Source organism: Carcharhinus amblyrhynchos, chromosome 10, assembly GCF_965287045.1.
Source record: "Carcharhinus amblyrhynchos chromosome 10, sCarAmb.v2.hapA, whole genome shotgun sequence".
NCBI classification, from domain to species: domain Eukaryota; kingdom Metazoa; phylum Chordata; class Chondrichthyes; order Carcharhiniformes; family Carcharhinidae; genus Carcharhinus; species Carcharhinus amblyrhynchos.
The window spans coordinates 737,788-765,012 of record NC_137333.1 but is presented as its reverse complement, the minus strand read 5'-3'; the positions used below and the strand labels follow the sequence as shown (position 1 = coordinate 765,012).

Here is a 27,225-nt window from a genome sequence, read left to right as displayed (position 1 = left end):
CAGCGATTCAAGAAGGCAGCTCATCACCACTTTCTCAAGGGCAACTAGGGATGGGCAATAAATGCTGGCCAGCCAGCCATGTCCATGCCCCATGAAAGAATGAAAAAGAGGATCAGGGTGAGAAATCCAGAGTTGAGGCGGAGGCAGATGAAGTGATAGTAGGCACTGCTGTCTCACAGCACCAAGGACCCAGGTTCGATTTTTGGCTTGGGTCACTGTACAGGATCTGCACATTCTCCCCTTGTCTATGTGGGTTCCTTCCAGGTGCTCAGGTTTCCTCCCACAGTCCAAAAGATTTGCTGGTTAGATGCATTGGCCATGCTAAATCCTCTCTCAGTGACCCATAGGTTTAAGGTGTGAGGGGCAAGTTTTAAAAGAGATGTACGAGGCAGATTTTTTTTTTACACAGAGGGGGAGGTAGTGGAAGCGATAAGAATATAGACAAGGGGTGTTAGATTCAAAACATTAACAGCCTCCTGGTGAGGTAACAGAAAATGTAACGTATGCAACAATAAAAACAGAAGGTTGCAGTAATTACAGAGTCTATCAGAGAGAGAGTCTATAGAATCAAGTAGTGTTTCTGCCACTATGTATGCTTGTAATAAAGTCCTTGCTTGCTTTAATCACACAGACTTTTTGTGACTTTTAAGGGGTGTCTTGACAAATACATGAATAGGATAGGAATAGAGGGATATGGTCCCCGGAAGGGTAGCGGGTTTTAATTCAGTCGGGCAGCATGGTCAGTGCAGGCTTGGAGGGCCGAAGGGCCTGTTCCTGTGCTGTAATTTTCTTTGTTCTTTGTCTCCAGAATGGTCATTTTTACCACATCATACACAGCCACAAAATTAGCCCTCTCAATTGTCCATCAATTTCCACCATCTACATAAAGTAGGGCCCACCGTTAACACAAAATTGAAATGCTAACTTTCACTGTGAGGGTCAATATATTCAACAGTCAACGTTTTATGAAACGCAGGCTTCACTACTCAATAGAAATAATTAACCACTCCAGGAAATCCAATCACTGGGATACAAGTTGATTTAAACACAACATCAAAAGATGTACCTGACCTTTAAATATACCTTTGAGAAGCTCTTTGAGCACACAGGCTGTTTATCAGCCTGTTTTACAGGGAATTTACAGCACAGAAACTGGCCATTCAGCCCAGGAGATCTTCTTCACTCAAAGGGTGGTGAATCTCTGGAATTCTCTGCCCGTTGAAGTGGTGGAGGCTGCCTCGCTAAATATTTTTAAGAAGCGGGTTGATGGGTTCTTGATAAGAGAGGGGATTAAGGGTTATGGGGAGAGGGCGGGAAAGTGGAACTGAGCCACGACAGATCAGCCATGATCTTATTGAATGGCGGGGCAGGCTCGAAGGGCTAGATGGCCTACTCCTGCTCCTATTTCTTATGTTCTTATGTTATGTTCTTATCCTAGTATTAATGCCCCACATAAGTCTACTCCCTTCCTCTCTTTATCTCAGCCCATCAGCATATCCTTCTATTCCTCTCTTTCTCATGTCCTCAGTAATATGAATGCTGGTCATGGCAATATTTTGTTAACTTCTGTGTTCAAGAAAGCAAGGACTCTGTCATTGAAATATTTTTCCACTTTTAAACCCAAAGATACTGGAACTAAGATGGAACAACTATCAGATGGGAATGAAATCTCTAGAAAAGAGAAGCTGACAGGTTACCTAATAGAGGTCTTTAAAAGACATATGAGGAGGTAAATAATGTTTCCACTCCTGAAGGACAGCAAAACTAGACCCAGTGAATATAAGACAAACACTAATGACTCCAACAAAGAATGCAGGAGAAACATCTTTATCAAGTGTGTGGTGGGAATGTGGCACCCACAGGGAGTAGTCTGGGTGAACTGCACTGATATATTAAGGGGGAAGCTGGATAAACACGAGGGGAAAGGAATGACAGGATATGCTGATAGGGTGAGATGGAGTTGGAAGGGGGCAGGCTCCTGTGAAGCATAAACAGCAGCACGGAGCAGTTGGACCCATTTGTGTTTAAAACTTATGTCGAAAGCAATGCCATAAGCTAAATGATGAATAAAGTGTCCTCTTCTCTGCTCCAACAATATGCCTTTTTCTGGCTTCAGGACAGCAGATACTGTCCATTTCCCATGACAACTATCCTCATGGCTTGACAAGGTTTCTGCTGCAGTGTTACACCCATTTAGAACTGCCCAATATAGGAACAACTCTCCAGTTGAAAGGAGACTGGCATTTCGTTATTTTGTGGTGAATTTTAACTGGAGTCCCAGAGGTGAAGAGGGGGCACCTTAACACAAGGGTTCTCAAGTATGGCAAATTATGCAAAATGTTTTCATGGCATCCATCAAATCAACATCCTTCAAGATCTTTTCGCTAATCCTGTCTTTTGAGGAGGGTCAACAAAAAAGAGACACACCGATCAGGCACAATGTCAGTGGGTGTCCCACTTATAACCAAGTGTAAGATTTTGTGATCAATCGGCGATAAACTTTTACCTATCTTTAAAGACGCTTTCAATGCCTCTCCTATATCGTCCTGCTTCTTGCTGATGGGAGCAGCGAGGGTCAGCAGGATCAGACATCGTTATTTTTACTGTCTCTGTTGGTTTAAAGCAGGTAGCTGTTTTGAGATGTCACAAACACTGACACTACAACCCACAGGCATTTGCAACACAAATAAATGCAACTATTTTAATAACCAGGAAGAATGGGGGCCCTTAAAAGCAAGGTTGAGAACCCCCAGTTTAACACATGGCAGGACACAGCTTCTAACAGCAAGAATTATTTGAGCACTGCGCAACATAAAGATTAGACAGACAGAAGCTAGCTTTCCCTCAAATGTTTACATCTTTTGTATCAACTGCTCCTTGTGGGAGTAAATTCCACATTCTCAAGGTAAGGATCTTTCTCCTGAATTCCTTATTGAATTTATTAGTGACTATCTCCTCAGATGCAGGGTTGGTGCCAGCAGACAGGAGAAATACAAATGTTACACCTTTGTCAAAAATACAATTGCAAGGACAAGCCTACTAGCTATGGATCAGTCAGTTTAACCTCGATGGTGGGAAGGCTTTTAGAAATGATCATTTGTACAACTGCTTGGACAAATGCAGATTAATTAAGGAAATACAGCAAGGATTTGATAAAAGCAGAGCCTTTTGATGATGTTATAAGGGGTTAAGCAGTACATACATTTCCAAAAGGATTATGATAACAGGTTTGTCAACAAAGTTAAAACCCATCGAATGAATTAAACTTCAGTTACACGGATACCAAAATGTCTGAGTGACAGGAAACAGAGTATTCCTGAACAGTCATTTTTCAGGCCTCTCCAGGAGCCAGTATTAGGATTAACGCTTGATCTGTCTTGGTGTACAAAGCACAATTCCAAAAGTTGTGGACAATACACAATATGGAGGTATTGTGAACTGTGAGAAGTTTGCTGATAGACTTCAGAAGAACATAGGCTGGTGGAATAGGTGGACACACAGCAGATGAAATTTAGTGCAGGAGTGATCTACTTAGGGAGTAAGAATGATGATAGGCAATATAAAATAAAGGGCATTATTGTAAAGAGGGCACAGGAGCAAAGGAGCTCGGGTTATACATGCACAGGTCAATAAAGATGGCAGGGAATGATTGAAAAAGTGGTTAAGGATTCTGGGCTTTATAAACAGAGAATATAAGAACACAGACTTTATGGAGTACTGTGTCCAAATCTGGGTCACGTCCTTGAGGATGTGAAAGCACTAGAGAGCGCAGAAAAGATTAATAAGAATATTTCAGGAATGAGGAAATTCATTTACACAGATAAGGGCTGGGACCGTTCTTCAAGCAGAGAGGAAATTTGATCGAGGTATTCATAGAAACATTCAAAATCATGGAGGTTCTGGGCAAAGTAGATTTGGGAGGAGAACTGTTTCCAATAGCAGAAGGGATGGGAACCAGATGGCACTGAATTAAGGTGGATGGCAAAAGAACCAGAGAAATGAAGATAAACATAGTGAGTAATCACACTGCCCAACAAGGTGGGGGTGGCAGATTCAATCTTGGCTTTCATAAGAGTTGTTCTGCAAGTAAATACAGATGGAGGGAAATGAGGAAGTAAAAATTGTTGATTGTGGGATGATTGTTTCCTGTTCACTGGTTAAGGGTGCTAGTGATAAAAGCCAGCATGAATTGCTGTTAAAATGTAGTCACTGAAGTGCAGGAGATGCCATTCTGCCCAGCAATCCAATCAGTCCCATACACCATTCTAGCCCTGTGGCCCTACACATTTATTTCCCTCAAGGGCTTATCCAATTTCCTTTTTGAAACTGTTTATCCTTTCCACACCCTCCACCTTTGTCGTAGCAAAGTTCCAGGCCATTACCATTGGCTGCGTAAAAAGCATTCTTCCACAGATCCTCAATATCTTTTGTTAAATATTTTGTTATTTAGGATGTCAAGTCTTCCAGTGGTCAGTTTAAAGATTTTCATCGGTCAGTGTCCTGAACATGGGAAAGAGGATTAAGCCACTCAGTCCCTTGAGCCTTCTTCGCCATTCACCTAGATCATGACTGATTATTTATCTCAACTCATTTTCCCACACTCTCCCCATATTGCTCAACGTCTATAGTATTTAAAAATCTATCGATCAGTATCATGAACACACAATGACTGAGACTCCACAGTCCTCTGGGGTAGAGAATTCCAAAGATTCACCACCCGCTGAGTGAAGAAATTCCTCCTCATCTCAGACATAAAGGGCTGCCTATATAGAGCATCATTTCCCTTAATCCGCAGAGAGAGGTGTCGAATCTCTTAGGGATCTCTTAGGTCAGCAGATTGACCAACGGGGCAGGCCAGTGACTTTGCATCGTGTGCTCATCCTGTTCAACGTGAGAACTCAGGACGTTACATGCTTTCTGGATAATCACATGTGGAGAAAGTGTCATCAGTCACTTGAGTTCAAGCTTTGCGTTTCAGAGTTTGAGAAGCTGCAGCATATCTGAGATTCTGAGAGTTTCCCCCTAACATCCATTTCAGGAGACAAGTCACCCCACATCAACAGAAGGTGGCAAGAGGGAATGGGTGACCACTGGACAGGTTCGGGGGAAGAAACAAAAAAAAATGGCAGAAATACTCAGCAGGTCCAATGATAGGTGATTAACCTAAAATGATTCCCTCTCCATTGAGTTTTCCAAAGTTTTACCTTTTATTTGAGAAAGATATGGTTAGGAGTGATGGTATTTCAAGCATGTACACTTTACTGTGTGTGATGCACTAATTCTCAAAAGAATTCACCTCCATCACATAAGATATAAACATTTGGCAATTTCCTGTGCAATAGGAATGTGCTTACATGTTCGCGTGATAATTGCGTGGAGATGACTTGCAGAATTGTAACCTGAAAATGAGTGGGTGTGACAAACAGATTTGGTTAATCTGTTTACTGGTGATATGGTGGGGGTGAACCAGGTACCTGATCCAACTTCCTCTACACATGATTTGAGTAAATCAACTGACATATGGAAAAACATGAGAAAATGAGGGGGAACTAAAACATTTTCATTTTAAATTTATAATGAAATTTATAAATAAAACTTCCCATTTCCCTGAACAAAATTGGCAGTGTAGTCACCACAACCTTTTCTACTGAGAATATCATCTTTGTCATTTGGTAATTAAAGAGCTGAAAATAAAGACAAGCTTTTCTTCTTGAAGTCACATCAGTTCAGACACTGGAATATCAAATTTAAAAGGGAGCAAGTTTCAAAGGGGGCAGCACAGTAGTTAGCACTGCTGCCTCACAATGCCAGGGACTTGGGTCACTGTGTGGAGTTTGCATGTTCTCCCAGTGTCTGCGTGGGTTTCCTCCTGGTGCTCCAGTTTTCTCTCATAGTCCAAAGATGTGCAAGTTAGGTGCATTGGCCATACTAAATTCTCCTTCACTGTCCCAGGATGCATAGGTTAGAGGGATTAGCAGCGTAAATGTGTGGGGTTACAGGAATAGGACAAACACAATGGGCTGAATGGCCTCTTTCTGCACTGATGGGATTCTATGATTCTAAGTAATCATACTGCATGAGGAAAGGATGCTGACTGTTTGGCAATCAACTCTGATTGGTTGAGGTGTTGCCAAGAAGAAAGATTGGTTCATATGTTGCCTCACACATTCTACCATGGAGAATACACTAAAGTATCTGTCCTGATGAGTGCAATATAAAAAACCTGGACAGCATGCCTCTTTCTTTCAGCAATACGCGAAGCAGTCATTCACTGCCTTCGTCTGTCTCTATCCTCAAATCCACTGCCTCACTCCTATTTGATCATTTTTCCTACTCCGGGGAATAGAATCCAATGGGGCTATCTGTTCAGGTGTTTATGATGATTGAAGGGAGTTAAAAGAATAGGTATAGCAGGCAGGGATTCCAGAAAAAAGACCAAAATTAGGGTCAGGCCATTTACTGTTTTTATTTCAGATTTCCAGCATCCACAATTATGCTGATTTAATTCAGAAATGATCAAGAATCCTACAGTGCAGGAGGCCATTCAGCCCATTGAGTCTGCACCGACAACGAAACCACCTACACCCTATTCCGATAACCCATTTACTTAAGCTAATTGCCTGACCCTAAGGGACAATTTACCTTAGCCAGTCAACCTAACCCTTTGGTCCACGTCTTTGGACTTTAGGAGGAAACCAGAGCACCTGGAGGAAACCCACGCTGACATGGGGAGAATGTGCAGACTCCATATAGACAGAGATCACCCAACACTGGAATCGAGCCCAGGTCCCTGGCACTGTGAGGCAGCAGTGCTAACCACTGTGCAGCCCATCAGGAAGCACGGCTTCACATAAAGGATAGTGGAATTCTGGAACCCTTACTGCTTTCCTCCAACTAACTGTGAACGCTGAGAATGAGACTGAAAATTTTATAATGGAGATTGAAGGCTATTTTTTGGGATATTAAAGGTTACAGGCTTAAGAAACATGTCAGCCATAACATGACTGAATGAAAGAACAAACTCCTGTTCCTATTTTAGAGTTAAAATGGGAGCCTGCTGCTTTCATCAAAGTTTACATCGGAAGTTTGAGACATGCTCCAGGAAAGGGCAAGATGAATGGCTGAAAATTAGTCAGGATACATTGATGGGCCAAATGGCCTCCTTCTACACTGTAGAGATTTTATGACAAAGTGAGCCATTTAGCCCCTCAAGTCTGTTCCACCATTCGTGACTCATCTTGTTTGAGTTCCTATTACCTGCCTAGGCTCCTTATCTTTAGTTACCCTCACCCAAAAAACTCTCCTCCGACATCAACAGCCAAATCATGTATTAAGTGACACTTAGAATAAAATCGATGTATCCCAATTAGCCTGTTAATCCCCGAAACCCAGGGACAATTTAGGTCAATCCACCTAACCCGCACATCTTTGACCAGTGGTAGGAAACATGAGCACCCGGAGGAAGCCCATGCAGACACAGGGAGAATGTGCAAACTCCAGACAGACAGTACCAAAGGCCGGAATTGAACCCGGATCCCTGGCGCTATGAGGCAGCAGTGCTAACCGCTGTGTCACCGTGCCGCCCTTTCTAGCACTTTGTTTCTCTTTGAGGTTTTGACTATTTCACTGATGGAATATAAAGGATACGTTCAACCATAAAAATGTAAATTCTCAATGAATGAACCATGGGAATATTTGCTTCTATTTTATGTAAGAGGTACGGTCTTTCACCACTGTACTGTCCTTGGAAGCCTTCAAGCAAGCTTTCAATTGCCTCTCATGGCCCCTTAGTAAAGGCTCAGCCATCTGCTCTTTCCCTACTGCTGCCTCAGGATCTTATTCAATGTTATCCCATGCCAGATCATTAGCACAGGTGTTACTGTAATCATATCCGAGTGTTCCCTGTATCAAGTAGCTAATGATATTTCTCAACTCGTACAATTAATCAAATTAATTCAACTCTGCAGAAGCAAAGATTAACGCAGCAGAAATGTCACTAGTGACTACATCGAGTCATTTCATAAAGAGTACACCATATTCCTGAGACAACTATACAAATGCTTATAGTCTAAATGAAGCAACATGGGAGGCATTTTCCAATCTCAATTCAATAATCGATACTTTTGAGGTAATAACTGAATTATTAAGATCAAACTTTAGTCTGTTGTCTGTGGGGAATAATAAGAATCACAACAGATTTGCAGCGGCTAATTTAAATACACAATCATGTCCTTCAAGATCTTCTTGCTGTGGCAGAGAGACACACAAATCTTTGGGTTTCTGTTTACTGCGCGAGTGACATAAGAACATAAGAACATAAGAAATAGGAGCAGGAGTAGGCCATCTGGCCCTTCGAGCCTGCCCCGCCATTCAATAAGATCATGGCTGATCTGTCGTGGCTCAGTTCCACTTTCCCGCCCTCTCCCCATAACCCTTAATCCCCTCTCTTATCAAAAACCCATCAACCCGCTTCTTAAAAATATTTAGCGAGGCAGCCTCCACCACTTCAACGGGCAGAGAATTCCAGAGATTCACCACCCTTTGAGTGAAGAAGTTCCTCCTCAACTCCGTTCTGAACCGCCCCCCCTTTATCTTGAGGCTGTGCCCCCTAGTCCTACTGTCTTTTTTGAGCGGGAAGAGTCTTTCCACCTCTATCCTATCCATCCCATTCATCATCTTATACGTCTCAATGAGATCTCCCCTCATTCTTCTAAACTCTAACGAGTACAAGCCTAGTTTATTCAGCCTCTCCTCATAGCTCAACCCCCTCAACTCCGGTATCAGCCTAGTAAACCTCCTCTGCACTCCCTCCAAGGCCAAAATATCCTTGCGCAGGTGCGGCGCCCAAAACTGCACACAGTACTCCAGCTGCGGCCTCACCAATGCCCTATACAGCTGCAGCAAGACCTCCCTACTTTTATATTCAATCCCCCTCGCTATGAAGGCCAGCATCCCATTCGCCTTCCTGACCACCTGCTGCACCTGCAGGCTGGGTTTTTGCGACTCATGCACAAGGACCCCGAGGTCCCTCTGCACCGTCGCCTGCTGCAGTTTTTCGCCACGTAAGTAATAGTCCTTCCTACCATTCTTCCTACCAAAGTGGACCACCTCACACTTGCCAACATTAAATTCCATTTGCCATTTCCTGGCCCATTCGCCCAGCCTATCTAGATCCTTCTGCAGACTCTCCACACCCTCCGCACAATTTGCCTTTCCCCCAATCTTGGTGTCATCAGCAAATTTCGACACCCTACACTCGGTTCCCTCCTCCAGATCATCTATATAAATGGTAAATAGCTGAGGCCCCAGCACCGACCCCTGGGGCACCCCACTAGTCACCAACCGCCAATCTGAATAGCACCCATTGACCCCCACTCTCTGCCTCCTATTTGACAACCAATCCTCTATCCACGCTAACACCCTACCCCCAACTCCATGTCCTCTGACCTTCTGCAGTAACCTCTTGTGAGGTACCTTATCAAACGCCTTCTGAAAATCCAGAAAGACCACATCCACCGGCTCTCCTCTATCCACCGCCCTAGACACATCCTCATAGAACTCCAGTAAATTTGTCAGACACGACTTCCCTTTAATGAAACCGTGTTGCGTCTGCCCTATCAAGCAATTCCCTTCAAGATGCCTCGCAATTTCCTCCTTAATGACGGATTCTAACATTTTACCTACCACAGACGTTAAACTAACCGGCCTGTAATTCCCCGCCTTTTGCCTGGCACCCTTCTTAAACAACGGCGTAACATTAGCCGTTTTCCAATCCTCCGGCACTTCCCCGGAATCCAGCGACGTCTGGAAAATAACCACCAAGGCATCCACTATCACCTCCGCCATTTCTTTCAGAACCCTCGGATGCATTCCATCCGGTCCTGGGGACTTGTCCACAATCAGCCCCTCCAGTCTGTTGCGCACCACCTCTCTAGTAACAGTAATGTCATTAAGACCCTCCAGTCCTACCACCTTTCCATTGCTAACACCCGGCAAATTATTCACGTCCTCCTCCGTGAAGACAGAAACAAGGACCTTACAAAGCTTATGAAGTAGAATAACAGTCAGTGTGGAAATGGGAAAAACATTTGTGAAGAAAGGAGGAAAGGAAAGGATATATTTCAGATATTCTCTGAAATGTAGTATCTAGTACGCAGAATTCAAAAATTCAACATCATTTTCAAGTATTGTGGTTTAAACTTTCATTTAAATTACAATGTTTTTATTATTTCAAAGGTTGGGATATTGCTGGCGAGGTCAGAGTTTATTGCCTACCCCTGATTGCCTTTGGAGGTATCGGTGAACCACCTTCTCGAACTGCTCAAGTTCGCATTGTGTAGACAAACCCACGGTGCTGTTAGAGACAGCGCTCCAGGATTTTGACCCAGTGACGGTGAAGGAACAGCAAAATACTTCCAAGTCAGGATAGTGAATGACTTGAAGGGGAACTTGCAGGTAGCGGTGTTCCTATGTGTCCACTGCCCTTGTCCTTTTTGGCAATAGAGGTTGCGAGTTTGGAAGGTGCTGTCTAACGATCTTCGGTGAGTTGCTGCAGTGCACCCTGTAGATAGTACACACTGCTGCTATTGTGCACTGGTGTTGGAGGAAGTGTCAAACAGGCTGCTTTGTCCTGGATAGTGCCAAGCTTCTTGAGTGCTGTTGGAGCTACACCCATCCAGGCAAATGAAGACTATTCCATCACACTGCTGACTTGTAGATGGTTGACAGGTTTCAGGGGGTCAGGAGACAATTCTCACTATTGAATTTGACCTGCTCTCATAACTACAGTACTTACATGGCTGCTCAAGTTAAGTTTCTGGTCAACAGGAAACCCCAGATGTTGAAGTGCTTTTTTGGTATCATATGGCGTGAATCAAGTTGGCTGAAGTTGGATATTTCTGATGCTAGGGACCTCAGGAGGAAACCAAGATGGATTGTCACACAAATATGTTATCTAAACCTTTCAGGGATGGGTACGACACTTGTATTCCATATCCATACACTTTAGTCATCTCAAAACAAATGCAGTTCAAAGAAAGGCCCATTAAACATTCAGACCGAGACACTGCTCAGTCCAGGCAGCAGTGTACCAGCACAATTACAGAAATTGCTACACCCAGCTGCTTGGTGAGACTCACTGAGATACAACTTAAGAAAATTCTTATTTGGAAACAAAATATACACCTTACCTCATTTCCAATTGCTCTCACTTTATCTAATGCATCCAGAAAATACTTCTCTGCTGCCTTCCAGCTGAAACAAAATTGTTTAAACTTATTTCAGCAACAAAAAAATGGACAAGTTAGAAACCAACTGTGAATTCAGATTCTCTGGCATGACATATCCCTTTATCAAATCATTGAAGAATTACTGAATCCCTACAATACAGAAGGTGGCCATTCAGCCCATCAAGTCTGTACTGACCACAATCCCAACCAGCCCCATTCCCATAATCCCACACATTTACCCTGCTAACCGACCCCCCCCCCCCCCCCCCCCAACACTAAGGGTCAATTCAGCACAGCAAATCAACCTAGCCCACACATCTTTGGACTGTGGGAGGAAACCAGAGCACCCAGAGGAAATCCATGCACACACACAGAGAATGAGCAAACCCTACACGGACAGTGATCCGATGCCAAATTGAACCTGGGTCCCTGGCGCTGTGAGGCAGCAGTACGAACCATTGTGCCATCCATTGTTTATCTAATCATTAAAATGTTGAGGACCTTAATTTTGCAAATACTTTCTCCATTCATCAGTTGACTTCTCTTTTGTCATCATATTTTCAGTGAGATTTTCCCCTGTCCCTATTATGGCAAGAATTTGTTTAGTTTCTATGTATTGTGCACCTGATTACCGAGTACCAACTTTAATAGAATCATACAGCACAGGAGGCCACTCAGCCCATCCTGCCTGTGCTGGTTCTTGGAAAGAACAATTCAATTTGTTCCACTCTCCTCTCTTGCCATTTTTTTTCCTTTCCAAATATCTCTCCAAATCTCATCTGAAATCTCCTGAACTGTTGCTATTTTAAGCGGCCTCTCCGAGATTGATGGGTCCCCCAGGGTTGATGAGCTCAGAAATAGCTGGTAAGTCCAACACACATGCTGTGTTCAGCCATCATGTTTGTACAAAATGATTCTTCCTGGGAAAATAAGTACATTTAAAGGCTTTTGTTTTTAAATTCGTGAAACTTAATTCTTTGTGCTTTGCTTCTCCTTGCTCCTACTTTATCTGACTACTGCTCCGCCTTACTCTGTGCTTTCCTCATTCTCTTTCCCCACAGAAGATCCTCTCACTGACTGAAAGAGTTTCAACTGGAAATGTGAACAAATCAGTATAGAATTACCAAATATTTACAACACGGAAACAGGCATTAAGTCCAACTAATCCAGGTTTCTGTTTCTGTGTCACATGAGCCTGCTCCCACGCTGCTTCATCTCATCCCATCAGCATATCCTTCTATTTCCCATAAAAACATCTAAGCAAGTTAGTTTATTTGTCACAAGTGGGCTTACATTCACCATGTAACAAAGTTACTGTGAAAATTCCTTACTTGTCATACTCTGGCGCCTGTTCACATACACTAAGGGAGAATTTAGCATGGTCAATGCACCTAACCAGCACATCTTTCGGACTATGGGAAGAAACTGGAGCACCCGGAGGAAACCCATGCAGACACGGGGAGAATGTGCAAACTCCACACAGACAATGATGCGAGCCAGGAATCAAACCCGGGTCCTGTGAGGCAGCAGTGTTAACCACTGTGTCACCATGCATCTTCGTTAATCACCTCAACCTCTCCTTGTGCAGAAATTTCTGCCTTCTCATTATTCTCATCTCAATTCCCCACTGGATTTATTAGGGGCTCTCTCATATTGACGGCCCTCGGTTTTGGACTCCCTACATGACTGAATTAGGAGTCCTTGGCCCAGTTTTCCCCAGCGTCTAATCCTGCTTCACCTGATAACTACACCACCATTTGACTTTGTATTTCAGATTTACAGTTCAAGTAACTATAAGCCTACATTCCTGGACACTTTTATACATTTACCTAGCATCTCATAAAATTGTACAACACCGGGAGTCCATTCAGCCCAGAATGTCTATACTAGCTCTTTGAAAGAGCTTTCCAATCAGTCCCGATCACCCTGCTCTTCTCCTGCAGCTCTGCAAGTATTTCCTTTTGAAGGATTTATCCGATTCTCTTTTGAAAGTTAGGTTTTTGTGGAATGGGAGCCTAGTTGGCAAGGCCAACATTTGTTGGTTCTCCACAATTACTCGAGAAGGTGAACGTGAGCTGCCTTCTTGAGCAGCTGCAGTCCAAATTATTGAATCTGTTTCTACTGCCCCTTCAGACATCACATTCCAGGTCATAAAAAAGATGCTGACCTTTTAATTCAATGGCAATGTGTATGGATATATAATAAAATTAGGACTTTGACCGTGCATGGCTTCCAGATCAGTCTTGTGTTTCACATGACAAATGTTTGATCATTTTTCATGACCTGTGGGCATTATTGGAGGCAGCCAAACATGTCAAAAAAGATAAAAATGATGAGAGTCATTTAGAGAGGGATGCTGTGTGAAATAGCTAGTGTGACAGAGTGTGAGAGGAAAAGGAGTGTAAGACAGACAGTATGACAGAAAAACAGTGCGAGAGAACGAAAGAGAGAGTGTGACACAGTCTGAGAGAAAAAGAGTGTAAGAGGGACAGTGTGACAGAGCTTAAGAGAAAAACAGTGCAAGACAATGAGAGAGACAATCAGTGTGTCGTGTGAGAGAGAGAGACACAGTGTGACACAGCTTGTGAGAAAGACAGAGGAGTGAGAGTAAGAGAGACAGCATGACACAGAGTCTGTGAGAAAAAGTGCAAAAGAGTGAACAAGGATTGGACACCCAGACATCAGGCACAGTATAGAAAGGGGCCATTTAACATATGGTGTCTATATTAGTGCCTGAACCCAACTCCACTAATTCCATTTCCGCATTGGAATTTTAAACAGTCTCCTGCTGGTAGCGATTTAAAGATTTCTTTTAAGATCGACACATTCTCTCTATTTGCACACCCAGAATTTCTGTAAGAATGTGGTTTAGTGAAACTTGATTTGCAGTGTAACTTATAAGCTGACATATGTGTACATTGATAAGGTTCGACCGACTTACTCTGCGTTTTGAAAAGCCACCACACCCATCTCATGAAGGACAAAAGGATCCTCAGGTGCAGTGCTCAAGGCCTGACTGAAGAATCTCTCCGCCAGTTTGGAATTATTGGTCAGTCCATACTCGAGTCCAATATACAACATTGGTAAGTGACACCTGTGGGCAACAGAATGTAAAACTTCTGTAACACTGCTGTCCTTTGAAAAGTGTAAATAAAATCAAAACCAGCAAATACAACAATGGCATTACAGACCTGGCACAGATATACCTGTCAACTAAACCTTGCATTCTCCACACAAAAACTAACCCATTGCCACACAGGTCCTGGAATCAATTTTTTTTAATATATTAGACAAGCACTGACTCAAATCAATTGGTTTAATACCAATGTCTTAAGGGAGAAAGCTGAGGTTCTACACACAGTCTCAGGAGATAGGTAAGAACAAGACCGCAAAAGGTAGTAGCTTCCAAGTTACTCGCACCATCATATGCAGGTTTAGACAGAAACAAGAAGATAGAACAAATGAACGTGTGACTGGAAAGGTGGGGCAGGAGGAAGTGCCTCAGGTTCTGGGGGCTTTGGGTCTGCTCAGCTGGATGGATTGCACCGGAGAGAATCAATGTCTTGGGAGGGGGTTAAACTAATTTGAGAAGGGGAGAGGCACCAATCGGGAGATAATGCTGAAGCTTTATAGGACCCTGGTCAGACCCCACTTGGAGTACTATGCTCAGTCCTGGTCACCTCATTACATGAGGGATGTGAAAGCTATTGAGAGGGTGCAGAGAAGATTTACAAGGATGTTGCCTGGATTGGGTGGCATGCCTTACGAGGATAGGTTGAGGGAGCTCAGTCTTTTCTCCTTGGAGAGAAGGAGGAGGGGTGACCTGATAGAGGTGTATAGGATGTTGAGACATATAGATCAGGTGGATTCTCAGAGGCTTTTTCCCAGGGCTGAAATGCTTGCTACGAGAGGACACAGGTTTAAGGTGCTGGAGAGTAGGTAAAGAGGAGATGTCAGGGATAAGTTTTTCACTCACAGGGTGGTGGGTGAGTGGAATCGGCTGCCGTCGATGGTGGTGGAGGCAAATTCGATAGGGTCTTTTAAGAGACTTCTGCATGAGTACATGGGATTTAATGGGATTGAAGGTTATAGGTAAGCCTAGTTGGTAGAGATATGATTGGCACAACTTGTGGGCCAAAGGGCCTGTTTGTGCTGTAGTTTTTCTATGTTTCAAATATGCAGAAGAAAGGGGAAACAAGCTGTATCAAAAAGAATCAAACAAAAAGCAGAAATTAAGAAAGAGGGAAATTGCAAAGCTGGCCAGAATGGTGTCAGAGTGCATGCGTCTTAAAACGATGGGAAAATAAGCTTAACGAGCTACAGGCACAACTTACACATGGGAATTCTGAGATAATGGGTGCACCAGAGTTTGAGCTTAAACGTAGTCAGGAATGAGAACTGAATATTCCTGGTTAGAATGGATTCAGGACAGCAAAAATCAGAGGGACGGGATAGGATTAGGGATAGCATGGCAGTATTTACCAAGGATAACATTACAGTTCCACTTAAGTGACAACATACCAGGCTGCTCAATGGCTGAGTCTATTTGGTTCGAGTTAAAGCAGAGAAAATGAGCTGTTACATTGCTGGGTGTTACTACAAACCCCAAAAATCGTGAGGAGGAGGAGAGGACAGGACAAGCCTTTGACAAATGGCAGAGATATATTAAAATAATAAAGTGGTAATCAAAGAAAGCTTCAATCATCCTGTGAATGGGGCAAAAGAGAATTAGGAAAAAAAACAGGTTGGGTGAGAAATTCTTACAATATATACACAAGAATTTCCTGAATGAGTAATTCCCTCCAGTAACAAGGGAGGAAGCTGTGCTGGATCTAGATGACGAGAAGTGATGGGTGTTGCAATGGGAAAGCACCTTGCTGACAGTGATTGTTAACCAATACATTTCACAGAGTTATGAAATAGACAAAGAAAAACTAATAGTGAAAGCATTCAATGGCAAGAAGGACAATTTCGGTTGAAGCGCATCTCTGCAAATCTTTGAAGGTGGCAGGGAAAATTCATGAGTTGATTGAGAATGTGTACAAGATATTGGTTTTGTAATTAAGGGCACTGAAAATAACAAACAACACAAATCCTTCACAAACTCCAGAGCGAGACACTGGCTTGATAACTGTGACCATTTCTGGACACCATGTCTTAAGAATGTCAAGGCCTTGGAGAAGGTACAGAGCAGATTTATCACAAAAATACCAAGGGAGGGGGAGGTCAGTCACAAAGAGAGAGATTGGAAAACCTGGAATTTTTCTCCTGACAGCAGAGATTCGGTTTTCATAGAGATGTTCAAAATCATGCATGATATTGATGAAATAAATTAGGGGAAGCTGTTTCCCTTAGCAAGTGGGCCAGTAACCAGAATCATTGATTAAAAATAAATAGCAAATGAACTAGAGGGGAAATGAGGATAAAATTATTCACACGATCGGCAAGGATGCTGGAATCAGAACTTTCAAAAAAGAAATGGGAAATGTATTTGAAGAGGAATAATCTACCGGATTAAGAAGAAAAGGCTGGAATGTGGGACTAGATTCGATAGTTTTTGGTGAATAGAACTGTTTTCCCTTCTAATCTGTGAGTCTAGAGCCACAGCAATGTGTTTGATTCTTAAATGCCCTCTGAAATAGCTAAGCAAGCCACTCAGTTGAAGGGCAATTAGGGGTGGGTGATAAACACTGGCCATGGCTGTAATGCCCACATCCCAAGAGTAAATTAAAAAAACCTTTAAATGTTCTGTTTCTGAATAAATGCAGTAACATATAGGTGACTACTGCTGGACTACACACCATTTCAGGGCATGCTGGGATATAACTGCAAGGAAATGACTTATTCCAGGACTTGAGAAATGAACAAATTAAAGAATTGCACTTGGGAATTTCCCAAAGCACTTTGACTAGTTTGAAGTGCTATGCTGACACTTGTGGGTTTTGTCGCTTCTCAAGATGTTGTCACAAGATTTCTTACACAAGAACAGGCAGACAGAGCCTCTGTTTAAGCACTCACCTGAAAGGCAAGGGAACGGAGGTGCGCGCAATCTTAGCAGCTTGTTCCGTCAGTCAGTTGGCCGGGCGAGCCAGTAAGATTGGGTGGGAGGACGAAAATCGGGTTTGCACCTAGTTATTCATCTCTCGCCATATTACTGGCCTGATCGCCCGGGCTCATTTGCCCTTATGTGCTCACCAGTCGAGATCCTCGCCAACAAGGGTCACAGCTGATCCACAAATGGGGACCAGACATGATAGCCTCACCAGTGGGAATGAAGACTATTGAAGCCCACCCCCTGCCCCTTTGGGCAATGAGTGACAGGAGATCAGGGCACCTGCGCCCCTAATGCTCAGCAGCTAGCTTCATTGTTTTCAATGGAGCGTTGGAGGATGAGGGGGGGAACCTGATAGAGGTTTACAAAATTATAACAGGCTTGGATAGAGTGGATAGCCAGAGTCTTTTTTCCAGGATCGGACGGTCAATTACTTGGGGGTAGAGGTTGGAAGTGAGAGTGGGAAAGTTTAAAAGAGATACAATGGGCAAGTTTTTCACACAGAGGTTGGGAAATGCCTGGAACGTGCTGCCAGGGGAGGTGGTGGAAGCAGGTTCAATAACATTTGAGACACATCTGGATAGATACATGAAAATGCAGGGGTGTGAACCATGTCGAGGCAGGAAAATATTAGATTAGAGAGGCGTCTGCATTAGCACAGACTTGGGGGCTGAAGGACCTGTTCCTGTGCTCACTGTTCTTTGTTCACCAGCAAGATTAGGCTCCATCCACCCCCTACTGGTGAGAATCACATCCTGGCACTTTTTTTGACTAAGATTGCATTTTTAAACTCACCAAAAAAACCAGTCTGAAACTCCCCACTTTCCTCACTCATTCAGCATTAAGAGTTTTTTTTGGTAAGATTGCCCCAAGATCTCCAACAAGGCAGCACTCCCTCAGTACAGAACCAATGCATCAGCCTAGATTATTGGCCGAGGCATTAAGTTTAAAAATTGGCAAATCACGTTGCAGTTTTATAGAACCTTAGTTAGGCCGCACTTGGAATATAGTGTTCAATTCTGGTTGCCACACTACCAGAAGGATGTGGAGGCTTTGGAAAGGGTACAGAAAAGATTTACCAGGATGTTGCCTGGTATGGAGGGCATTAGCTATGAGGAGAGGTTGGAGAAACTTGGTTTGTTCTCACTGGAATGATGGAGGTTGAGGGAAGACCTGACAGAAGTCTACAAGATTATGAGAGGCATGGACAGAGTGGAGAGTCAGAAGCTTTTTCCCAGGGTGGAAGAGTCAATTACTAGGGGGCATAGGTTTAAGGTGCGAGATGCAAGGTTTAAAGAACTTATACGAGGCAGATTTTTTACAAAGAGAATAGCGGGTGCCTAGAATTCTTTGCCGGGGAAGGTAGAGGAAGCAGATATGATCGTGACTTTTAAAAGACGTCTGGACAAAAATATGAATAGGATGGGAATAGAGGGATATGGTTCCCGAAGGGTAGGGGGTTTTAGTTCAGTCGGGCAGCATGGTCATTGTAGGGCTGAAGGGCCTGTTCCTGTGCTGTAATTTTCATTGTTCTTTATTATATACTCAAATCCTAGAGTGGGGCTTGTAGCCATATCTATGGCTTGGAGGTCAGGGTACCATCTGGAATGGCTGTGAGATTGGAAATGGGTAGCAGCTGGAAAAATACCAGTGTGAAGAGTAGGTTTGTTATTTAAAAAAAAAACAGGGTGTTGACATCATCTTTGAAGACCATGTTGGTCACAGATTACACCAACAAGCAAGGCTGAAACAAAACAGCTGATGGCAAAAAAAGTTAAAAAGTAAAGCTTATTTATTGGTGACAAGCAAGGCTTAGATTAACACTGCAATGAAGTTACTATGAAATTCCCCTAGTTGCCACATTTCGGCATCTGTTTGGGTCAATACACCTAACCAGCACCTCTTTCAGAGGAAACCAGAGCACCCAGAGGAAACCCACACAGACATGGGGAGAACATGCAGACTCCTTTTTGCAGAAACCAAAATAGGTTTTCGGTCCTGGAGGCTACAGTTGAGGAGGAATCAACTGGGGATAGCCAAAGGGAGCAGGTCTCTGGGGGTGAGCCTATTGTAAAAGCTCAGGTGGTTAGGGGATGCAAAAGATTGGGCCTCGTGATTGGGGACTCCACAGTTAAGGGGACGGATAGGAGAGTCGGTAGTAATGGTAGGGACTCAGGGCTGGTGTGTTGCCTACCAGGGGCTGGGGTCCGGGATGTATCTGAGAGGATATTCAAGACTCTTAGGGGAGAGGGAGATCAACCCCAAGTTATAATTCATGTGGGGACACATGACATAGGGAGGCTAAGGGAAGGGGATATTAAGCAGAGATTCATGGAGTTGGGGTGGAAACTAAAAGCCAAGACAGACAGAGTGGTTATCTCTGGACTCTTGCCTGTGCCACGGGATAGTTTAGAGAGGAACAGAGAGAGGGAAAGTTTGAACTTGTGGCTGAGGGGATGGTGCAGGAGGGAGGGGTTCAAGTACTTGAGCAATTGGGGCTCATTCTGGGGAAGGTGGGACCTCTATAAGAGTGATGGTTTACACCTGAACCAGAGCGGAACAAATATCCTGGGGGGTAAATTTGTGAAGGCTATGCGGAGTGGTTTAAACTGATTCAGAGGGGGGGTGGGATCCTGAGTGGAGGGGGTGAAAGTGAGGGGAGCATAGATGGGGACTGCAATGCACGGCATTGTGGGGGTGGGGCGGAGCAGGGTTTGAAATGCGTATACTTTAATGCGAGGAGTATTCGCAATAAAGTGGATGAACTTGCAGCGTGGATCAGTACCTGGGACTTCGATGTTGTTGCCATTTCAGAGACATGGATAGAGCAGGGTCAGGAATGGATGTTGCAGGTCCCGGGGTACAAATGTTTTAGTTGGAGTAGAGAAGGAGGTAGAAGGGGGGGTGGGGTAGCATTATTGGTCAAGGACTGTATCACAGTGTCAGAGAGGAAGTTTGATGAGGACTTGTCTGTTGAGGTAGTATGGGCGGAGATTAGAAATAGGAGAGGAGAGGTCACCCTGCTGGGAGTCTTTTATAGACCTCCAAAAAGTTCTAGAGAGGTTGAGGAAAGGATTGCGGAGACGATCCTGGTTAGGAGTGAAAGTAATAGGGTAATTGTCATGGGGGACTTTAACTTTACTAATATTGATTGGAATTGCTATAGCTCTAGCTCGTTAGAGGGGTCAGTTTTTGTTCAAAGTGTGCAGGAAGGTTTTTTGACTCAGTATGTAGATAGGCCAACTAGAGGTGAGGCTATATTGGATTTGGTGTTGGGTAATGAGCCAGACCAGGTGCTAGACTTGGAAGTTGGTGTGCATTTTGGTGATAGTGACCACAATTCGGTTACGTTCACCTTAGTGATGGAAAAGGATAGGCATGAACCTCGGGTCAGTAGTTTTAGCTGGGGGAAGGGTAATTATGAGGCTATTAGGAGAGAATTAGGAAGCATAGGTTGGACTAGGAGATTACAGGGACTGGGAACGTCCGAAATGTGGAATTTTTTCAAGGAGCAGCTACTGCGGGTCTGTGATAGGTATGTCCCGGTCAGGCAAGGAGGATTTGGTAGGGCTAGGGAACCGTGGTGTACTAAAAAAGTTGATTCGTTGGTTAGGAAGAAAAAGGAGGCTTATGTTCGGATGAGGCTTGAGGGCTCAGGTAGTGCATTAGAAAGCTTTAGATTGGCTAGGAGGGAGTTGAAGAGGGAGTTAAGAAGGGCTAAAAGAGGACATGAGAAGACTTTGGCTGATAGGATTAAGGAGAATCCTAAGGCGTTCTATAGGTATGTCAAGAACAGAAGGTTGGTTAGGGCAAGATTAGGGCCAGTTACAGACAGTAGAGGGAAGTTGTGTGTGAAACCGGAAGAGATTGGAGAGGCATTGAACCAATATTTCTCTTCGGTGTTCACGAAGGGGGACATGAATGTAGCTGAGGAGGACACTGGGGTGCAGGGGTGTAAAATAGAAAGTATTGCAGTTGATACCGGGGATGTGCTGGATATTCTAGAGGGCTTGAAAATAGATAAGTCCCCTGGTCCAGACAGGATTTACCCTAGGATTCTCTGGGAGGCCAGAGAGGTGATTGCAGAGCCTCTGGCTCTGATCTTCAGGTCATCGTTGGTCTCTGGTATAGTACCGGAAGATTGGAGGACAGCGAATGTTGTCCCATTGTTTAAGAAGGGGAACAGAGACTTCCCTGGGAATTATAGACCGGTGAGTCTTACTTCTGTTGTGGGCAAGGTTTTAGAAAGAATTATTAGGGATAGGATTTATAGTTATTTGGAGAGTAATGAATTGATTAGAGACAGTCAGCATGGTTTTGTAGCAGGTAGGTCGTGCCTTACTAACCTTATTGAGTTCTTTGAGAATGTGACCAAAGAGGTGGATAGGGGTAAGGCAGTTGACGTGGTATATATGGATTTTAGTAAGGCATTTGATAAGGTTCACCATGGTAGGCTTCTGCAGAAAATGCAGATGTATGGGACTGGGGGTAATCTAGGTACTTGGATCAGGAATTGGCTAGCAGATAGGAGACAGAGGGTGGTGGTTGATGGTGAATATTCGTCATGGAGTTCGGTTACGAGTGGTGTGCCTCAGGGATCTGTTTTGGGGCCACTGCTGTTTGTAATTTTTATTAATGATCTGGATGAGGGTATAGTTGGGTGGATTAGTAAGTTTGCTGATGACACCAAAGTCGGAGGTGTGGTAGATGGTGAGGAAGGGTGTCATAGTTTGCAGGGTGACTTAGACAGGTTACAGAGCTGGGCCGCGAGGTGGCGGATGGAGTTTAATGCAGAGAAGTGTGAGGTAATTCATTTCGGTAGGAGTAACAGATGTGTTCAGTATAGGGCTAACGGGACGACTTTGAATAGTGTGGAGGAGCAGAGGGATCTAGGTGTATGTGTACATAGATCCCTGAAAGTTGGGAATCAAGTAGATAAGGTTGTTAAGAAGGCATACGGTGTCTTGGCGTTTATTGGTAGGGGGACTGAACTTAGGAGTCGCAGCGTCATGTTGCAACTGTACACAACTCTGGTGCGGCCGCACTTGGAGTACTGTGTGCAGTTCTGGTCCCCACATTACAGGAAGGACGTGGAGGCTTTGGAGAGGGTGCAGAGGAGGTTTACCAGGATGTTGCCTGGTACGGAGGGGAGGTCCTATGAGGAGAGACTGAGGGATTTGGGGTTGTTTTCGCTGGAAAGAAGGAGGCTAAGAGGGGATCTTATTGAAACATATAAGATGATTAGGGGTTTAGATAGGGTGGATAGTGATAGCCTTTTTCCTCGGTTGGAGAAAGCTAGCACGAGGGGGCATGGCTTTAAATTAAGGGGGGGTAGTTATAGGACGGATGTCAGGGGTAAGTTCTTTACCCAGAGGGTGGTGAGGGTTTGGAATGCCCTGCCTGCTGCAGTTGTAAATGCGCCTAGTTTGGGGGCGTTTAAGAGATCTGTGGATGGGTTTATGGACGAAAAGGGATTGGTTTAGATTAGTGGGTCAGTGTTTTTTTTTAAAAAACTGGTCGGCGCAACATTGTGGGCCGAAGGGCCTGTTCTGCGCTGTAATGTTCTATGTTCCTCACAGACAGTGACTCAAGCCAGGAATCGAACCTGTGTCCCTGGCACTCTCAGGTTGCAGTGCTAACACTGTGCAACCCCTGCTTGTTACTGATGGAGATCAACAGTGAGGTGAGTAATCGAATTCGTGTTAAAATGTTGACAGATTTGGTGATTCCAGTGGAGAACCAACTCTTACCCTTTCATTAGCTGTGCCGCTGTGAAATAAGCTGCCATTGCCTGGTCATGCTCCCCTTCCACTGCAAAGGAATGGCCGTAGGCTATCCACGCTGGACCATAGGTTCGTTCGAGGGTGGTGGCTTTACTGAAAGGTTAGAAAAGCTCCAATTAGAAAAGCAAGACAAGAAAATCCCAGTGAGCAGGCTTTACCAGAGAGATCATCAGTGAATCAGATTGGGTTAGATTAGGAAAAAGATTTATCTTCAGAGAAGCGCTTTGAAGAAGTATTTTAACCGAAAGGATTACTCAGAGAGTCGGCACACACAACTTCAGCTCAGCACAATTCCGTCACATTCAAACAGCCAATAGTTTTAATCTTTGCATGTCCTATGAATATAACAGGAAGAGACCATTCATCCCCTCAAACCTGTCCCAATCCCTTAATTCTATCACCTTTAATCTTTGATAGCCCCACCTCACAAAAATCTGTCAATCTTAGGTACTGAACACGAGTCTTAGCTCTGAACGTTTAAGCTTGATCCTAGGCCCCTAGTTCAGGAACTTTTGGCATAAAACAAACACATTATTTGGGTGTAAACCGTCCTGTCCCTCAAGTATGCTGAACATTGTTTCTAGTTGTCACAACTGTTGTCTAGCAGAGGTCATTAAAAGTTTATTTATTAGTCACAAGTAGGCTTACATTAACACCATAATGAAGTTGACCGTACTCTGTCTTTTCCTTATTCTCTTCCATCGAACCTGGGTCCCTGGCGCTGTAAGGCAGGAGTGCTAACCACTGTGCCACCCCAACAAAAAAGCCAAACTCAAAGACTTGACACTGAGTCCACCTTCAAGCTCTGCCTACTTGGGAAACGTTCCAGAATTCCACCATCTTTTGTGTGTGAAAAAGCATTCCCTGATTTCACTCCTGACTGGTTTGCCTCTTTTTAAAGTTACTCTCAATAAATTGCAAACATTTGTACGTCTAACTACTAAATGAGATGATAAAACATTGATATTAATGTAAAAGCAAAATACTGGGCATGCTGGAATCTGAAACAAATGCTGGACAATCTCAGCAGGTTTGGCAACATTTGCGGGGAGAAACAGAACCAACATTTGAAATGTTGGCTCTTTAACCTCTCCACAGATGCTATCAGACCTGCTGAGATCTTCCAGCATTAATTTTAATGTGTCCTTTAATGTAAAATAGAAAATCAGCAAAGGGCAACTATTTTTAACACAAAATTGAAAACACAAAGAAAGAAAATGGGAAATAGCTCAGGAAACTACCCGATAAACTCAGGTAACACCACTAACATTCTCACCTGAGGTATCTTCTAGCATGCTCGTTCTTGTGGCCAACCATGAGGTAATAACAGCCCACAGCAAACCAGGACACCTGCAGACAAATCACAACCAATGACCAGAAAGTTAATAAAACACACAGGAGTGGAAACCTCTTTACCCAGAGAGTGGTGAGAAGGTGGAACTCTCCGCCACAGGGACAGGCTGAAGTGAATGGCACAGATATGTTTAAGCGGATTCTGGATAAACACACAAGGAATAGAAGGGTATGCTGATAGGGACAGAAGAGGATTGGGAGGAAGTTCATGTGGAACCCCAGTAAACACCAGCAGTGACCAGGAGGGCCGAATAGCCTGTTTCTGTGCTGAAATCTGGAGAAATTTGTTAATATAGTCCAGACTTGTATTGATTCCCCAGGGACAGACAATGCCACATGGGGTTTTTCAATGACATCAAGGAAGAATGCACATTACTCATGCAGACAGCAGCCCATGGCACTGTCTGCAACCCAGAGAAATCAATGCAAATAATCGCTCTCTCTGTGTAACTGAAAAGGCATGGAAAGTGATTTCACAAATGTTCATCCAGTGTGAAGATGAGCTGCGGGGGGGAGGGTAGATCGGCTCCACAATTGACTCTTGGTCCATGCCTGAGTGGCAACAAGAGCTCAACTGACCTCAATATCTCCAGATTAGTAAGGGAATAAACAACTGAGGTATCCCCATCCTAATAACTGCCCAGTGGCCCTAAGATGGAAATGCATGAGTGCAGAAATCAACTAAGGAGGAGGACGTGAGCAAGATTCCCTTTAATTGCAGTGTGACCAGTTTAATGCAGTGGGTAATACAGGCCCGATTCCTGCGGGTCACACACCCCTCAAGGAAAACACTGGATGTGGCTGACTTGTGATGCCTCAGGTAGTCAGATTGCTTGCTGATATTATCAAGATGAATAAATGAACATTTCGAATAGAACCCTTGAAAACCAGTTTGCAGCAATGAGTCAGCAGCTGCACGGGGAGAAAACCGGTACAAGAAAGAATAAAAGGAAATAATTAATAATGAGACCAGCTACTTACTGGATTATTGGGATATAAATCCACCAACTTGTGTGCAAGGTAGAACAGTTCTGAAAATCAAAAAGAAAATCAGTTAAATAAAAGATCAAGCACATGCAAATGTTTTATTTTACGCCTCAGGAAATTAGTGAGAAAAATCACAGAAACCAGAACCAAGAGGACATCACGTCATTCTAAAGTAAACAGATAAAGTAAAAAGATAAAATACGGGAATTATCACTGACATTTCAAAAAGGGAGCAAAGAGGAGGGTTACACTGAGTAGGACAGAGGCAAGGCAGAGACAGGGCAGATAGGCAGAGAGGGAGGGGCAGAGGGAGCATAAGGCTCAAGAAAGTTGTAGGTGCGGACCTGGTTGAAACTGGTGGGACCTGTAGTCAGGGATTCAGAGTTCAACAAGGTAAATTAGCGAAAAGAAACGAATGTCAGAACAAAAATTACTGACTCAGTTCCTACCATTGGCTTTGTTCAATTCTACCAATGTTCCAATATGGACAGGAAGGAGCACTGCGTGGTAGGGATCTTTATTCATCACCCTGTCAAGAAACATGCACCAAAATCAACATCGCATCTGTTCCTTTGAAATTACCCCCGTCTGCAAACAATTACTTTTTAAACAACTGTGAATACTCTTCAGTTCATGTGTGTTGTCAGCTACAGCTCAGGGGCAGCCTTGTGGGTTCAAGTCCCATCCCAGCGACTTGTGCCATAATTCAGTCGGACACTCCAGCGCAGTACTGAGGGGGTGCTGCACAGTTGGAGGGGCCATCTTTAAAATGAGCTGTTAAACCAAAGCCCTGCCTGCTTTCTCAGTTGGACATACAAGATCCTATGCCACCATTCTCTACAGGAATAGGGGAATTCAATCCATTACCCTGGCCAATAGTTATCCTTCAATCAACATCACCAAAAGTAGATTATCTAATTGGCAGATTGTGGTTTGTGGGACCTTGCTGTCCAAGTTTGGCTGCCACATATTCTACATTGCAACAGGAAAACATACACACAATGGTGACTATACTCCAGAAACCTTTCACAGGTTGTAAAGCATTTTATTTACGACATGCAGCCTGTACTTACATTGAAGTGAGTTTGTAACATGTCTTAAAATCACAGTTGTAGTAATTCCGCTCTGCGACCGACACTACAACATCCAGATTATCCTGAAGCCCATCTATTGATTCAGGAATTACTGTCTCACTCGGTTTATTATACTGTTGGAGCAAAATAAAATGGTGAGAGCATAAAAATAAAGATGATATTTTATATTACTGACGAAACTTAAACTATTAAAAGACATGGTATAGCTTGAAGGAGAAACTGCTGTGAAACTACTGATACCTAGTTCTAAAGAAATATACTTTGAATATGTCCTCCACACACAGCCTGTATTAAGTCTTGCATCATCTTTGCACATTTTCTGTTGACATTTTTCAATATTTGTGAACAGAAGCTTTTTGCAGAGACATATTCTGGTTATTGAGGATACAAGAGGTTGAAAACAGTCTGACACAACCTAACTGAAGTGCACCAAGGTGAGGGACTGGTGGAAAGTGTAAGGAAACTGACTTCCCAGCCTTGAACTGAAGGAAACTGCATCTCATCCAAAAACGGATGCTGGATAACCACTTTAAACAGCACAGTGAAGAGGACAGCAGGGATGACCTAGAGTAGGTGCAATCAGCATACCTGTGATGTGGAGTTGGTGATGATGGACTGGGGTGGGCACAGTAAGAAGTCTCACAACACCAGGTTAAAGTCCAACAGGTTTATTTGGAATCACTAATTCCAAGTAATTCCAAATTCCAATTAACCTGGTATTGTGAGGC

At 43.7% G+C, this 27,225-nt stretch overlaps 1 protein-coding gene across 1 annotated transcript in view; it reads right to left on the bottom strand.

The window, feature by feature from the left end:
* The window catches only part of cdc16 (cell division cycle 16 homolog (S. cerevisiae)), a 46,880-nt gene that overhangs the window by 7,877 nt on the left and 11,778 nt on the right, over nucleotides 1-27,225 (bottom strand). The window contains exons 8-14 of the mRNA XM_080198041.1: nucleotides 26,477-26,610; nucleotides 25,853-25,932; nucleotides 25,398-25,447; nucleotides 24,340-24,413; nucleotides 23,031-23,156; nucleotides 14,170-14,322; nucleotides 11,190-11,253 (exon numbers count right to left, since the gene is read on the bottom strand). Coding sequence (XP_080054167.1) covers nucleotides 11,190-11,253; nucleotides 14,170-14,322; nucleotides 23,031-23,156; nucleotides 24,340-24,413; nucleotides 25,398-25,447; nucleotides 25,853-25,932; nucleotides 26,477-26,610 — 681 coding nt within the window. The remainder of the gene's footprint in view (nucleotides 1-11,189; nucleotides 11,254-14,169; nucleotides 14,323-23,030; nucleotides 23,157-24,339; nucleotides 24,414-25,397; nucleotides 25,448-25,852; nucleotides 25,933-26,476; nucleotides 26,611-27,225) is intronic.